General features: G+C 34.9%; 1 protein-coding gene and 1 non-coding gene across 3 annotated transcripts in view; both read left to right on the top strand.

Annotated features, from left to right (window-relative positions):
* Positions 1 to 1932: 1932 nt before the first annotated feature.
* The window catches only part of LOC125061763, a 41402-nt gene continuing 26402 nt past the window's right edge, over positions 1933 to 16932 (top strand). For both annotated transcript variants that reach the window (XM_047667357.1, XM_047667358.1), the window contains exons 1-5: positions 1933 to 2025; positions 4884 to 4999; positions 7055 to 7203; positions 12092 to 12326; positions 14207 to 14419. In XM_047667357.1, coding sequence (XP_047523313.1) covers positions 4886 to 4999; positions 7055 to 7203; positions 12092 to 12326; positions 14207 to 14419 — 711 coding nt within the window. In that variant the 5' untranslated portion in view covers positions 1933 to 2025; positions 4884 to 4885. The remainder of the gene's footprint in view (positions 2026 to 4883; positions 5000 to 7054; positions 7204 to 12091; positions 12327 to 14206; positions 14420 to 16932) is intronic.
* On the top strand, positions 13289 to 13407 carry LOC125061972. Its single transcript, XR_007119123.1, has one exon. It is a non-coding gene; the product is annotated as a 5S ribosomal RNA (ribosomal RNA).

Below are 16932 nucleotides of genomic sequence, written 5' to 3'. Positions count from 1 at the left end.
ATTTACAATGAAATAAAAATAACAATTTAATTTCAATAAGATATTTATAAAGAAAAATCTTTTTTTCGAGCTTTCTGTTCCGCAAAAGTGTCTCTAACATCATCAAAGTTTAAAGATCGGGCCATAGAATTTTCAAGAGACATAATAGCCAGGTTACATAACATATACATAACATAGTCTCATAGAGTTTCTTAAATAGGTTTTTACCAATTTAAGTTTTGTAAATGATCGGTCAGCACTAGTACAGTAGTAGCACAGCTGTAGTCACAGGAATTGTAAGAAATAACAGTAACGATTAACTTTCAATTAAAATAATACACAATGTAAAAAAAAATTTTTAGCACGCGGCCATGGGCCCTCTGGGGTCGGGGGCCCGTGGCATTTTGCCACCCCTGCCCAATATTATTACGCCACTGCTTCTGAGGTGTAGCTGGTAAAAATAGCGTGGTTCAAAAATGTATAGAGTCTGGCTAATGAAAGAAGATAATTGAATTATTTGAAAACTTTCGGATGGCAACACAGAATGTCATTGAATTTCTAAGGTTAGTACGTAGACGAACTATGGTATAGACCAGGCATCAGCGTACAGCGTGTGAGATAGCGAATGATTGACATATGTCATATTTACAGTTTTAATTCATTGAAGATTGCTTTTTATTGACCAAAATACACATTCGAATGAATAATTCTTGAACAAAGTTACTGAGTATTGGCAAAATAAGCTCCTTACCGATGAAAGGTTATGTTTGGTTCTTTACGTTCACTATAGCTTTTACAGCCAATTATGCAACAATTCACCATGACTGACACTTTAAATACACCTCTTATAAGGATAAAGTCTTAAAATATGGGTTTGACTTGGGTTTCACAGATTTATCAGTAAGCGGTGAAAACTTGTTTATACCGAACAACCACCAAGGGCTCGGTGGTAAACAAATAAAACCCGATACGCAAATAGAGACAGAAAAAACTGATAGTTTGTTTCGCTCGCACTTAAGTATTTCACGTTAATGCCTTCTCTCTTTAGTTATTATTGTCATTTTAGAAGCTCATCTAGTTCTATACTCTATCTACGGGTTAGTATGATTTACTGTCTTGATATTTCATGCAATTACTCATTTTTATTTCTATTAATTATTTTTTTCGAATAGTTAACAGGTATAATAGCCTAAACTTTGTTTTATTTGATAGAATATTTGGTGTCCCTCGCAGGATTTGATTATTATTATTCCGAATAAAGTTGTGTTTTATAATAAACTAGCTGGCCTGGCGAACATCGTACCGCCTAACAGTCGATTCTTTTTTTTTTTAATACTTATTCTGCTATTCGGAACACCGGTCTAGCTAGTAAGATAAAAAAAAAGTTGATAATACAACAAATACATTATGTCAAAAAAAATATTACCTTCCCGGAACCCTTCCACTAACACTTGAACTTTGTGATATGGTATTAAAGTTCAAATTGCCTTTAAATATTATTACGAATATTTTGTATGGGAATATAGAAAAGTGTTGTTTTTAGACTTTTTCACAATTTTTTTTTTAATTTTTCTCTCCGTAAGAACCATCCTCGTACTTCAAGGAATATTATAAAAAAGGAATCAGACAAATCGGTCAAGCCGTTTTCATGTTATGTCGTGACAACGGAAAACGGGTTTCATTTTTATATATATAGATATAGATTAGTTTTAGTTTTCTATGCAATGCTAGTCATTTAAAGTATCAATAGTAAAAGACTAAAAACACGAAATACAGACGAAATACAGTTACTATCAATGTAAAAAATAATCAAATCAAGTAAGTTTAATCCACAAAATATATTATCAAACTTTTAGAGAATTTGCCGCGCTTTTTCGTTATCTTCTTTCACTAAGCAGACTCTAGGAAATTGATTCTTTCGTTATAATCTGTGAATAGAAAAAGAAGAATCATTGACAGACTTCATGCAAATGCAAAATAGCAATATAAATATGTAAAAATAGGAACTTGTGAACTCTAGACAAAATTATTTGTGCAATTGAACAGGTATTTGATATTATAATTGTGTGCGTTATAAATTGCGTGACCAGGGCGTCATCAGATAAATTTCAAGGGGGTAAATCCAAGAGGCTCTTTTATGTCTGCCTTTTAGTAAATTTAAGAAATGTATTAAAGAAAAGCTGTGTAAAAAGGCTTACTATGAAGTTAACGAATATCTAGTTGATAAAAGGGACTGGGACTAGTGCTAGACAGGCTACTTCTAATTAATTTGCGATATTTGTTTTAAAATAAGTGTTGTTTGATGATTTGCTATTTTAAAAGAGTACCGGGAGTTTTTACGCCGGCTTTTTCTCTCGGCCTACACCCTCTGTCTTCTTTGCCGATGAGTAGGGATGCCTACAAATTCAAATTTAATGACGTGGAATAAGTGATACATGTATCTTATGTTCCATATCTTCCATATTTTTTTTTATTTTAGTACAGGAAAAGTATAGACCGAGTGAAAACTTCAACTTTCAACATATACATTCATAACATGTATTGGGCAATAAACATAAATGTTAACAAATTAAACAAAAAAATCGGTTTTTTATCTGGCGACGCTCTTGTATTGCAAATTTTGTTTTTGTTCTCAAACATCACACAGACATATAATCTTAATGTATATAAGTGACGCGTCACGTTGTTTGTCCGCTATGGACTCCTAAACTACTTAAAAAGTAGATGATTCTGTGTCTGACACACGCCGTCGACTTTTTGGGTAATTTTTTCAAAATTCAAAATTCCTTAAATATCATTTAATATATTTAATATATTTTAGAAATTATTCAGAAAAAACCAAATTCCTTTTTTTTTAATCTTATTTTGTTTATAACAATCGCAATTTTTTATGTGCTAATAAGCCCTTAAAAAACATTTTTGTAGACATCATTCCGCATCCAATGAGCTATCGTACGTATTTTTAGGAGATTTATGTCTATTTAACACGTTTTTGAACTTGTTGACTAGACTATAAAGCAAGCCGGTTCTCTCACAATGTTTTCCTTCTTTGTGCGAACGATATGCTCATGTACAAAAAGTCAATGGGATCGATTGATCTCAAGGATAAGAGTCACTCTCTGAAGCTAGGCCAACATGCTCTCTCTTTTGGAGTACAAAAATCCATGCACAGTTGCACACATGTTTAAAAATGTAAAATCCATTTGCATCGTTTTCATATATTATATGTTATGATATATTGCACTACTTGTGTTATCAATGTTTGCGCTTGTATATTGTGCTATTTTAACGGTTTGAGATATTTATTTATCATTAAGAACATTACAACATTCACTTACATGAAATTATACTATGTTAATAACAGTATATTACAATAAAGTACAAAAGCAGACAAGAAGAGACTTAGATAAAAATACAGCAATTTTTACAATTATACGCAAAAAAGAAATTAATTGCATTAATTGTTCCCATTTTTCTTTAGTGCATATATCAGATAGTTTGGGTGCACAGAATATGGTGTTGCTGGTGGTAGTAACACTGATTTTTCACAGCAATTAAGCGTCGGTGAAGAACCCTGGCCTCCAACTGGCATAGTTTGACCCCACTATGATTTCGTAATTGTAATAAAATAAAAATACCCTTAATTTCAGGCAAGTTCCTTTTTCGATCCCTGGCCATGGAAGGGATCCATTCTGCCCTTCCTCGCCCCACTCTTGACGAAACCTAGTCTGCAACCAGCTTTATTCCTCCCATCTTGTACTGCCCCCCTTTTTTCCATAAAATTTTGGGGCTTTCATTATAGCTTTACTCCACTTCTCAGCTACTCGCAAGGTCCTGTCACATTTCGTGTGACAAACAGCGGAACAAGGGAAACGTCCAAAAGGACACCACCTAGAATGTGGGGTTTTAGTGCGGTTAGACGAGGGGTTTTAGTCCGCTTCTCTAAGCCTCAGTCCTACATTGCGCCATTGCACAGCATTTTGTTCACACGTTGAACACACGTTCTGCGTCAATGCTGTGCAATAAAATAAAAAAAATCATTTTACACCTTGGTATTGACAATTTCAATTTTAGAAATTAGAAATTGAAAGGCGAATTCAACATACTTGGAACAAGTTCTGGAGTCTAAAGGAAATTTTTAAAAGCAATATGCCAGTAATACTTAAAACCAAAGCCATGTCAAGCTGTCTCTTGCCATGTCTAACATATGCTTGCCAGACTTGGAAATATACAGAGAAGATAAATAGAAAAATCAGAACTTGTCAAAGGGGCCTAGAACGGAGCATGCTTAACATTAGAAAAATAATAAGACACTCAAAAATAAGAAGCGTTACTAAAGCTACTGATGCCCTAAACTATGCTCTAAAGATTAAGTGGAGATGGGCAGGTCATGTAGCAAGACTCTCTGACGATCGATGGACCATAAGGGTGACCAGGTGGGGTGGCCCTATTGGGAAACGAAACAGAGGAAGACCGCTCACGAGATGGGCGGACGACATTGCTCAAACGGCTGGCTCGAGCTGGATGCAGCTCACCCAGAATCGAGATACATGGAGATCCCTGTATCCGGTTCTTGCAAAATAATAATTAGGAAATATGTAGATACAAAAATTAGGAAAAAATAATAATAATAATTGTTTAATTTACTTTCTTAAAAATATATTTGTAAAAATAGTATTAAGTTTACTCTGTTCTTTTGCAAGAAATAAAAAGGCTTTTTTATTTTTATTATTATGATTGACAATTTAATTATGTATAATTATATTATTTTTATTTATTAAAAAAATGCCATCGTTACAATAGTTGCTAACATCTACGCACACAATAATAATAAAATGTAATAACCATTGCTCACATAATTCTTACAATAAATATGTGATCTAAAGAGGTTTTATTGATTTTAGACATGGCGTGCCCGGAAAGAGACCGACTCAAGCCCAAGAAAGATTTATCACTCAGCTCCCTAATATTGTGGAATATAAAAAAAGTTATGGAAATTAACACTTCTGTTAACCTAAAGGTAACAAAAGCCTATTTAAGTGTTTAATTGACACTATCGTCGCTGTAGAATGATAACCTCGTATGTCCAGAGAACCAAACATGTTTAAAATATTATCATGTGTTTTTGTCCGTAGTTTTAGATGCTAAAAAGGACTTATTTATTAGTAACATAAATATAAGTATTACTTCATGATTATACCAGTTAAATGGGTTGCTCGATAGACGAAAAATATGGCACAGAGCGCCCCACGCTTTTTCACAATAATACCAGTATTTTTTGTTCATTACCATTTTCAGCCTAAATTAGGAATTATTTTTCACTTTTTAGTTTGATGTGCTTTAAAAGCGTGTTTTTTAGTTTTTTTTTAAACTATTATTTATTTTTTAGTTATTTTTATTTTATTTTTTTTTCGGATTATTGCATTGTCATCGATCTTTGACAGGTGCGCAAAGTTTGACTTAAATCTGTCCGTTAAAAGTGGGTCAAAATCGAGTCCGAAGGAGTCGGTTACATACATACATACATACAGGTGAAGCTAATATAAAGCGTGTAAAATAAATGGTTTTTTGGTTAGGTTATCATTCTACAGTGACGATATAACAATATGTTTATTTGGGAAGCCATTTCAGTCAAATGCGGTTTAGAGTTGTAAAAATGTGTATCAAGCCTTAAAATTTTCACTAAAAAGCCTTTGTTAACACAAGAAACCTTTTCATTTAAACAAACAAAAGTTTACTCAAACTACTTTACTCAACCTCGTTAGGTCTTGGCCTCAGATTTCTGAATCTGTTTCATGATCATTTTTTAAATCTAATAGGCAAGTAGGTGATCAGCCTCCAGTGCCTGACACACGCCGTCGACTTTTTGGGTCTAAGACATGTCGGTTTCCTCACGATGTTTTCCTTCACCGTTCGAGCAAATAAATGCGCACATAGAAAGAAATTGCAGTAAGATTGGTAGATAATTCAATTTGTAATCATGTACACGTAAAAAAAAGGGTGCGTGTACTTATGTACGCGCGAAGAAGTTATACTTCTTTGGCATTATTAAAAATAGTTTTTGATTGCTTGCAAATAATTAATTACAATTAAATAATCAAAGACTGGAAAAGGAGTCATTATAGTCAATGAAGTTCAGTTTACATTTGAAAAATTAAATAAATAAATATTTATTATTATTCTCTTACATTAAGTGTAACATAAATTTTATTATTATTCGAATGTTGTTTTTAAATTATGTCCAATGCCGTAGCATCTTCCGTGGGCAACTTCATTCTGTTAATTTTGTGTCACGGTGCGCGCGCATCGTAAAATTTCACTCTCATCAATTTTTCATAACGCGCCTAAAGAAGTATAACTTCAAAAATGTGATGAACGGTCAGGTAAGGATTGAAACATTGCTGCTCGCAAACTTACCAAGCTCTTAAGGCCGATTTACATTATCTTAGTGTTTAGGAGAGTGCTTTAGGATAGTACTTTAGTTGAGACATGTAAACGCTACTCGCTTTAGTACGGTTCTACTTGACTTTCAAGTTGAATCAAAATAGAATCGCTTTTTATTTTTGTTTCAAGTGATACCCCTCCCGTAATTTAGTCAAATCTTTAGGAGAGTGCATAAGTGCCGTGAAAAGCGTGCGTGTTTTTTGATTTTTAAAGATGGCTAAATGGTCGGAAGATACAACTATCAAATTTGTGTCTGAATATGTTGTTCACGAATGTTTGTGGAACGTTAAAAACAATTTATACAAAAACAAACAGGCTAGGCATTCGGCATACACTGCCTTAAAAGAAGCTATTTTGTTTATTATTTATATTAAGTTTATTTATTTCGAATAAAATCTCGTCTTCTATTTGTTCCATAACTACAGTTAGTATTTTGCGTAGAATAGAGCGTATTTGCCGACGTCGTTGCGCGTTCATTGTGGCGCTGTAATGATACTCTACTGGAAGAAATGTAAACGTTCACTCGCAACGCACTAAAGCACTAAAGAACTTGCCTTTCAAGTTGTACTAAAATACTCTCCTAAACACTAAGATAATGTAAATCGGCCATTAATCACTCTCGCTCTTATAGGATGCGATGCAATCAGCATATCAGCATTTGGAAGAGGGATCCTATGATGTGAATACCTTGATGGCACAAGGACCGGAGGAACAGCATCTGGCTTGCGCAATACTTGCATGGCAGCGTCTTGGGCATGGCAGAGTTGACAGTTTAATCAAGTAGGTTAAGTTTTCAATGATGCAGGCCAGTTGCTAATACAGTTGGGGTAAGATTTAGACGACTCATTGGTCTAGTGGTTAGTACCCCTGACTGCGAATCCATGGGTCCCGGGTTCGATCCCCGGCTGAGACGAACATCGATGTGATGAGCATTTGGTGTTGTGCTTACGTCTTGGGTGTTTAAATATGTATTTATATGTCTATCTATAATATGTATGTATATCCGTTGCCTAGTACCCATAACATAAGCATCACCAGCTTAGCATGGGACTAGCTCAATTGGCGTGAATTGTCTTAAAAAAAAAAAGATTTAGAGACTGGAAATGAGTCGTGTCCTGTATGTAGAAATCCGTCCAATTTTTTATGTGACCTGCATACCAGCAGTACACTTAAAGTTAGGCCCAATACACTTTACACATCCATACACAATGAACACACCATCACGCAACACCCACACAATCTACATGCACGGTACAGATAGAGGACAAATCTTTGTTTTTAAATTGATATTATTATTATTTATTACTTAAGATGTCATGTGGAACATGGTGTAATGGTTGCAGCTCCTTACAAACGTTGTGTAAAAGAAAATCTTGGCGATTAAACAGAGTGGCGGAGAGTTTATTGCCAGTTCTTCTCTTCCGTTCTACGCCCTTGATTTGAGAACTGGCGGTAAATGTTAGATTAGAAGCAATGATTTCATATAGGTAATACATTGTGTTACCTATATGAAACTGAGCGTTTTTCAAGGCAGTTTTTGCCGCGCACCACCACTATGTGGAACCAGCTGCCCACTGAAGTATTTCTGAACCAATTCGACTTAGGGTCCTTCAAGAAAAGAGCGTTCCAATTCTTAAAAGGCCGGCAACGCACTCGCGAGCCCTCTGGCATTGAGAGTGTCCATGGGCGGCGGTATCACTTAACATCAGGTGAGCCCGTCCTGCCCGTATACCCCCCGTTCTATAAAAAATAAAAAAAAACAACTGTAATATTAGTATGGATATGTGGTAACAAAACTCATTATAGTCACTGTATTGAAGTTCTGGAGTAAGCCAACTGGACTAACGAACCTGTTTCAATACATTGGCTTGTTTATGGTTAATATTTGGTAACGCCAAAATAGGGAATCCCAACTATTCATAATGTATTGCTTCTCATTAACACCTCTTGTTTTTCTTATTAGGATCATAAAATGAACGGAAAATTGTTTTCATTAAAATAGCTTCGAAACTTTATTCGGGTTGCTTTAAAAATAGAACACAAGAATAGAGTATCTTCCCCTTAGAGACTACTCACTTAGATATCCTTAAGTAGTCTTCAGTCTAGATGTTCCATGATGCATCAACACGTATAAAAAACATGGGTTGCCTATTATTCTGTGCTACAAAAACCACTACTTTCTGTCATATTACGAGTTTATTTTTAGATAATCCTCATAATGACATAATTAAACGTAAGAAGCTGGTCATCGTGCGCATTAAAAAAAAACAGATCAAGTTCTACTTGTCTCTGGTTCCACCGAGTCCTTATATGTCACGGTAATGACGTGAACTATTTTTATCGAGTACAAATTATAAACTGTAATTGCGACTTAAAAAGTTGCTCGATTGATGCAAAAGGATACATCTAGTGACTTAATAAATATATTATAAACATCATCTTGCCTTAAACTAAATTGCTATATGTTTTGTTATTATTTCTTATAAAAGTCTATAAATATTTAATCTATTTCGTTTTGTAATATTTTAACAATTCTATAAGTACAATACTCTATGTATGTACTCTATTTATAGAGTATAAATAAAAATACAAACCTATATTTGTTTTATCTATTACGAAACAGATGTCAATTCCTAGAAGATTGCATCACCAAGGAGTTTAATTATGAAAAGGCGCGTAATTGCAATAGTCTGTGACATTTTCTAATATTATGCATTTGTGGCAGAGAGCGTTTGGCGCCATTTGGAGTTACATCACCTTTGACGTTCAAATACAATTGTAAAACTAAACTTCATATTATTAAATAACTCTGGTGATTTTATTAACTCCTATTTTATTAAATATAATTTATTAATTAAGAATTGCGATGTGAAAAATTTAATATTTAAAATCGATACATAGACAAATGATCTATTAATGTAATTCCTAAAAGTTTTTAGATATTTAAAGGCTTTTGAGTATTTTTGCTTCTATAATTATATATAATAAACGTTAGATAGAATTTATTGTGACATAAATATCTCTTTTGAATTATATTAAGATTAGCATACTAATCTGATTATTTATTTTACAGAATAAAATGTTATGTAATGTTACATTAGATAAACACTAGTTTGTATAAAAAAAAACCGAGTAAAAGAAGAGAAAAAGAGTACCGAGAGATTTTTACGCCGGCTTATTCTCTCGGCCTACACCTGTCTTCTTTGCCGATGAGTAGGGATGTCTACCGCTTCAAATTTAATGACGTGGAATAAGTGATACCTGTATCTTATATTCCATAATAAACATATTTTATTTTATTTTAAATATTTTGTTTGAAACTGGCTTTAATGGTTTAAAATATGAGCTTATAAGTAACTAACATAGGGCTAGTCAAGTTCTAACGCTACCAAAAACTAACTTGATCTATCTAAGGGTTCTTAAATCTAAGTGACACATGTAATTGGACATTAGGGGCCATCCATATACTACGTCACACGTTAATGGGGAGGGAGGGTATCACCGAAGTGTGACATCGTGTGACAAGGGGCATGGGGGTCAATACTTTTGTGACACATGTTAAAATTTAAAAACTAAAACGCAAAGTTTGGATGTGAATTAAAAATTTTAAAATTAATCTTTTATTATTTTCTAACTAGTCGTTTGTTTTTTCGGTTTTATGAAATTTTGGACTTTACGTTGATTTTATCAGATTATTATTTAATAAAAATAAGTAACAAATGAAAATAGCTGTTTTCTCTCGATTATTTTTAAATACATACATAAATTTAAAAAAATGTGTGACGTCACATCAGGAGGGGGGGTTATAAAAATGTGACAAGGACGGGGGGAGGGGTTCAAAAGTCCTAAAATTCGTGTGACGTACTTTATGGGTGGTCCCTTATCGGAAATAACAATGTAAAATTATTACAATGTATGAGTGGTAAAAACTAAAGGGCTCATATTGACTTCAAGTGTGCGATGATTGCTAACATTTGGTTTTCGCTTGTATTAGCTAATGTTAGGTTAGCCTCGCCACAGTTTTTTTTTCCAATCTTTAGACAAAAACCCGTGACCAAGATGATATAGGGGCGATAAGAAAAATATGCACTTTGATTAAACTGAAGCAAATTATTGGAATTAAGTCAAGAGCGGTCTAGATCTAAGACCCGCATCGTTTAACAAATAATAGCGATGACTAAGCAAATTGATACTCAAGTAAATTTCCATAGTGCATAATTTGTAGTCTGTATTTTTAAACGACTTACAATACCAAAGATAAGATAGCAATGCCACGCGGTTCACTCGCGTAGATACCGATCTTATGGTAGTGGAAAGTCTACTAAGTCGGACTATAGACATATTTTTTTTATCATAAAAGTTTAGTTTTACATAGATTCCTTAGTTTTTAATGACCTCCTTTCATATTATGAGATACTTACAATCATAATCTAATCAATGTACAGATTTTACTTTACAACGAATATATATTCTTAGGGATAAGAAGCGTTAAATATTAAAAAAAACAAAGCACTTAGTTAACCTAAGGAAGTTTTATTCCTAACATAATGATTTTATTTAACTAACTACAACAATGACATAATAATCGACCGAACATAATAATTAACAACTAAAAGCCGAAACTAATACATAGAACAACCACTAAACACAATCGAAACGTCCGTCACGTCCGAGAGCCAAACGTAGAATACCCCCAATCTGGTATTCCACTCCTTTTTTTATAACCTCTCACTCGGTCCGGTTTGCTGGGTGGGGATTTTTTCTAAGAATATCTAATACATTAATATATCTTTTACGTAGAATGTCCGACATTAAAACATTATTTTTGTAGATATTGATGCGTTCTATAATACATAGCAGGACATTAGCCGTTTGGTCCTTCGGGCCGGAAAGTCAGTCTTTAGTGTAACTTTAGATAGTAAGCAACGTCTTTTCTCGAGTATAAATAATATTCATGTTAATCAGTCCAATTTTATTTCAATTCTAGTTTAATGTAATTATCGCTATTATTAATAAATAGGCTGTGGCTTAATGATTTGATAATATGGTATTGCGGGTAGATGACGTTGTCGCGGTTCAGAAAAATGTTGTATGTTTAGTAAAAGTCTCTCGGTTGGATGGTCTTTATGGTGTCAAGACTCTGTTTTCTGTTTTTTGGGTGGATAGATGCGCTATTGAATGTGAACGGGGCTTTAAATGTAAAAGCTATGAATGGACCCCAAAAAAGAAAGTTTTTCAAATGCAAATGACAAAAACAATAACTAGAAACACTTGATTAGGTGAATTATGAATAACTTTAAGAGTAACTATTATAACATTGATGGGCAGACGATATAAAGATAATAGGAGGCACAACTTGGACAAGAAGAGCTAATATCAGAAAAGAATGGAAAAAGCTGGAAGAGGCCTACGTGTCACAGGACACGCTGACTACCTAAAACGGGTCAAGTGACGTATTAGATTAAGTTTTATTTATGCATTAGAATTAAGTGTTTTTTTATGTAACTTAAATAATTGTTAAAACATTGTACTGGGTGTCAGCAATAAAGGCTAATGAATGAATTATAACATTGGCTTTTTGATTATTTATTATTGAAGGTACTTTGTACTGTCTCAAAAAATCACATCACATAACCTATGAATTAAATGCGATCTTTATTGTTTTCAGCTTTATACAGCGAGAGAAGCGATCTAGGGTGATGAAAAAAGCAAGTACAAAAGTGTCTTTTAAGGCAAGAGATTCACAAGAAGCAGAATGTAGCAAGAATATTATGGGTTCAGCTGTAATAGGGCCCGTGGTGAGGCTACCCGTGGAGACAAAAATCGTGATGCATATGGAAAATCCATGTGCGCGTCATCAACCGAAGAAGAAGCCGCAAAAAGAAATTATAAGTAAAATCGAGGTATGGTTATCAAGTTAGTAGTGAGGTAATCGTGAGAAACACTAAGATATGATCCCAAAACATCGAAGAAGAAATGTGCTACTACTTTTCTTACTTTTCTCTAGCGGCATCATCGGCATGTCGTTGGAGAATCGTAGAAATTTAATTGATATATCGATTGCCCCCAACCTTTTAGCTGCACCCTTTAGATCCATCCTATCATCCCATTTGTCCCTCATTTCAGAAGTTTTGGCCCAAACTCACCGATATCCAGAGCATTCTGATAAACGAGCTAGGTCTGGAATAGATGCTCCCCACACAGTTTCAAATCAATTATCATTTAGTTTTTATAATTTACTAGCTGATCCGGCAAACGTCGTTTTGCCATGTATATTTAAAAAAAAAATAGGGGTTAATCGTAGAGGGGTGAAAAAAGTAGGGGTTGTATGTATTTTTAATGTCGTATCATAAAAAAATAGAAATTAAAAATTTTGTCTAAAAAATAAAAAATAAAATTTAGGGGTGGACTACCCCTAACATTTAGGGGGATGAAAAATAGATGTTGGCCGATTCTCATAGATACCGGATAAGCACAAAAATTTCATCAAAATCGGTCAAGCCGTTTCGGAGGAGTATGGCAACGAAAACTGTGACACGAGAAATTCTTACGAAAAGTTGTCACGACACTTTTTTGCTATTTGCTATTGTAATACACCGGTTCTCGTCTGATCACCAAAGTTAAGCAACGTCGGGCGAGGTCAGTACTTGGATGGATGACCGCCTGAGAACACCTCGTGATGTTGGCTTTTTTTGTAGGGATAAGAAATGAAAATTATTTTTGGAATCACTTAACTAAATTAGTCTTGTTGGAACGAATTTATCGAGCGTTGCGAAAGGGGGCTAGACGGAATAAATTAAGACCAAAAGTTGTAACGACACTTTTTGCTATAGTTGTTATATTTTACATTTTCGATTTAGCTATCGCTAACGTCCATACCACGTTGAATACACCGGTTCTCGTCCGATCACCGAAGTTAAGCAACGTCGGGCGAGGTCAGTACTTGGATGGGTGACCGCCTGGGAACACCTCGTGATGTTGGTTTTTTTTTCGTCGTAAGATTGGTGTCGAGAAAATCTATCATACTGTTATGATAACAATTAACATATAAATTAATCGAAAGGAATTTCGTTCCATCCGGGTGTCCCTTGACACCTCTAAAGTTTTTTTTATATATTAGAAGATGTAACGAGTACATTTCTTATGTACCAATATCAGTGTGCCGAGCGTTTGCAAGCTTTTGTCAATAAATAAATTAGTAGCAATAAAGGTCAGAGTAATACCTACTGAGTTTCATCATCGGACATCGAGGCAGAATACGAAATTCCACATGTATCATCCCGACCTTCCGTCGTTCCTCTGCGGAATGGTGCCTCTATGTGGAACCATCTGCCCACTGATGTATTTCGGAAACAATTCAACTCTGGGTCCTTTAAAAAGAGTACCAATTGTTAAAAGGCCGGCAACGTACTTGCGAGCCTTCTGGCTATTTGAGTGTCCGTAGGCAGCTGTATCACTTAACTTCAAGTGAGCCTCTTGCCCGTTTACCCCTGTTTAATGTATATAATAAATGAACACATTTTTGATTGATGATTTTGTAAAATAAATATAGCCTGTTAAAATTTTGCCGGTATCTGTATTATAAGATTTTATTATACAGATACCGGCAAACCGGGGAAAGTTTGCGCATCATACGCAGCGCGGGACACAAACGTCATCTGATTTACTAATCACGCGATTGACACGTCACTCTCCCGCCGCCGCGTTTAAGATGTTTGCCGGTATCTGTATATACATTGATTTAGGTACGCAGAATGTTTTTCAGTGTAATTTTCTCTTTCAGCCATGTTGTATGGACTCAGCCTGTATAAAAAGATTAACAGATTTGGATACGGCAACAGGAGAGTTGAGGAAACGAGCGGCAAGACTCGCGAAACGGGAAGCGGAGAGAGTGGAACTACTGGAGAGAGCTGAGGCTGCTTGGAGAGATCTAGAAGTTGGATACCAAAGAAGACTGACACTAGCAGAAGAGAAGGAAGAAGACTTGACTAAGGAGGTTTGTATGGTGATATTTTGCTGTTACTTTTAAGTGGAGTTGGACTGGCATACCTGAGGTCTTTCCTGGAAGATACGCCCTCCCCTTGTTTAAAAAGAGAGCATACTCCTCCATCAAGGGCCAGCAACACACCCACTAAAATGGGTGTAAATGGGCTGCGGTGACTGTCCTTTTTTGGCGTCCCGTTTGCCCTCCTATTAAAACAAAAGGGTTGACTATTGGAACGAAGTTCTTTATCGCGCGTTGTGAAAGGGGGCTAGACGGAAAAAATTCTTACGAAAAGTTGTCACGACACTTTTTTGCTATTTGCTATTATTCTCGTCCGATCACCGAAGTTAAGCAACGTCGGGCGAGGTTAGTACTTGGATGGGTGACCGCCTGAGAACACCTCGTGATGTTGGCTTTTTTTTCGTCGTAAGATCGAGTCGAGAAAATCTATCATACTGTTATGATACCAATTAACATATAAATTAATCGAAAGGAATTTCGTTCCATCCGGGTGTCCCTTGACACCTCTAAAGTTTTTTCTATCTTTATACATAACACTCGTACAATGAAGGAAAAATCTCAAAAGAGAAGAATATACTCAAAAGATGGCGCGTGTCAGGCACAGGAGGCTTACCCAAGTAGAAAAAAGTAATTACAGAACAGATTCAGAAATCTAAAGTTTTCCAAGAATTGTAGCGCCACTGATTCTGGTGCCAAATTAAATAATAAATAATAATGGTGTTTGGTTTACGTAGAAAATTTGATAAAAACTCTGGGAATAAGCGTGAAACAACAGTTTTGTCGTGTAAACAATTAAAGTAATATTTTTTATAATTGTTAAAGTCATCTAACTACGTTTAATAAAATAATTTACGATTCATTTTTATTTATATAGATGACAAAATAGTTTTAAAACTTTAACAATTATAAAAAATATTACTTTCATTGTTGACACTACATAACTGTTGTTTCACGCTTATACCCAGAATTTTTATCAAAATCTTTACGTAAACTTAACTCCATTATTATTTTTTTCTAATATGATGATGAAAGATGATTATTGAAAGATGACGTGTGTCAGGCACGGACGACTCCTGTGTTGCTAATGGTAGGGGAGCCCTCGATGCTAAATGGGGATTTACTCGAGCGTCGTAGAGACCTATTGGGATGCAAAGCTTAGATAATAAGAAGAAAAAAATGTTATATGATATATACCTTTTCATCGGTGGGGGAAGCGCCTATAGATTGTTAAATATGTAAAAAAAAACTGTTGCATGGACATCCTCGAGCGCGTCAGATATTGATAGCATCAATGCCCTACGTATTTTTAATAATGTACGTATGTTAATCTGATCGTTTGCATGATGCGGGTGGTTGTATTTAAGGGTTGAAAATGAAAAAAAAATAAAAATTATCGAGCGCGTCAGATTTTCTAAGGGAGTGTTAAGTGCACCAAAAAAAAGCTCTCATCCACTAATCTGACGATTTCGATGGGACGCAAACCCACGGCCATTTTCATAATTTGCAAAAAAAAAACGCAATTTTGAAATACTCAAGCGCGTTTTTTTAGAAAAACGGTTCACCTAAAGGGCCATCCCTGCAACTTCCCGCTAATTCCATTCCTGGGCGCTTAAAATTGATATTTTGAGCTCGCTGAGTTCAAAGAAATAACATTTCTATGCATTTGAGCTCTCCCAGCTCGAAAGTCTGATAGAAGTTTCATTGAACACTATTTTTGGAATTTTCAAACCGCAATAACTTTTGAATGGATCAAGCAATTTTCACGTGGTTGGCAGCATTCGACGCAATTTTGCAATTTTCATCGAACTACAAATTTCGGAGTAATCCCGAAAAAACACTTTTTCGGGTTTCTTTCGTTCACGATATCTCTCGAACTAATCAACCGCTTTTGACCAGCTTGGTGGCGATTGACGTGGTTTTTCAAGCTTAAAGGCGGATTAGTTTTTGAAGTTGATCGATAAAGAAACCACTTTAAAAAAAAAAAATTCTTATTTTTTTAAGATTTTTCAAAATTTATCAAAATCTATCGGTCCGAATCGGTTCAAATTCACAGGAAATGTAATTTTGAGGGAAATATTTAGAACGCCGTTTAGTAGATTCCGATCGGTTTAAGGAAATGTAGGCATCACGCAGCTGCACGCATTTAACTTTATCGACGAATTTTTGTTATTTCGGCTTGCGGAAATCGTCAGATTATATATTTTTCATTATTCTTAAATTATTTCCTTCAAAATAAAAAAAAAATTAGCTACGCTCGAGAATGTCGAGATGACGTTTTTTTTACAACTTTGTTGCCCTCCCCTTTTTTTCCGTCACTCTCAAATTGTCAGATTAGTGGAATATACACTTTTTAGGATGTAATTAACTCACCCTACCTTAATCTGACGCGCTCGGGAATTTCTGATGGTCAATTTTTTTTTTACTAATCTGATCCTGTCTCCTTGACGGGCGGCCTTATATATGGGCCTCATATTTTGTGGAGGTACTTAACCTTGTACAAGGTA

The sequence above is a fragment of the Pieris napi genome, chromosome 24, assembly GCF_905475465.1.
Source record: "Pieris napi chromosome 24, ilPieNapi1.2, whole genome shotgun sequence".
NCBI classification, from domain to species: Eukaryota; Metazoa; Arthropoda; class Insecta; order Lepidoptera; family Pieridae; genus Pieris; species Pieris napi.
This window is presented reverse-complemented; position numbering and strand designations above follow the sequence as displayed.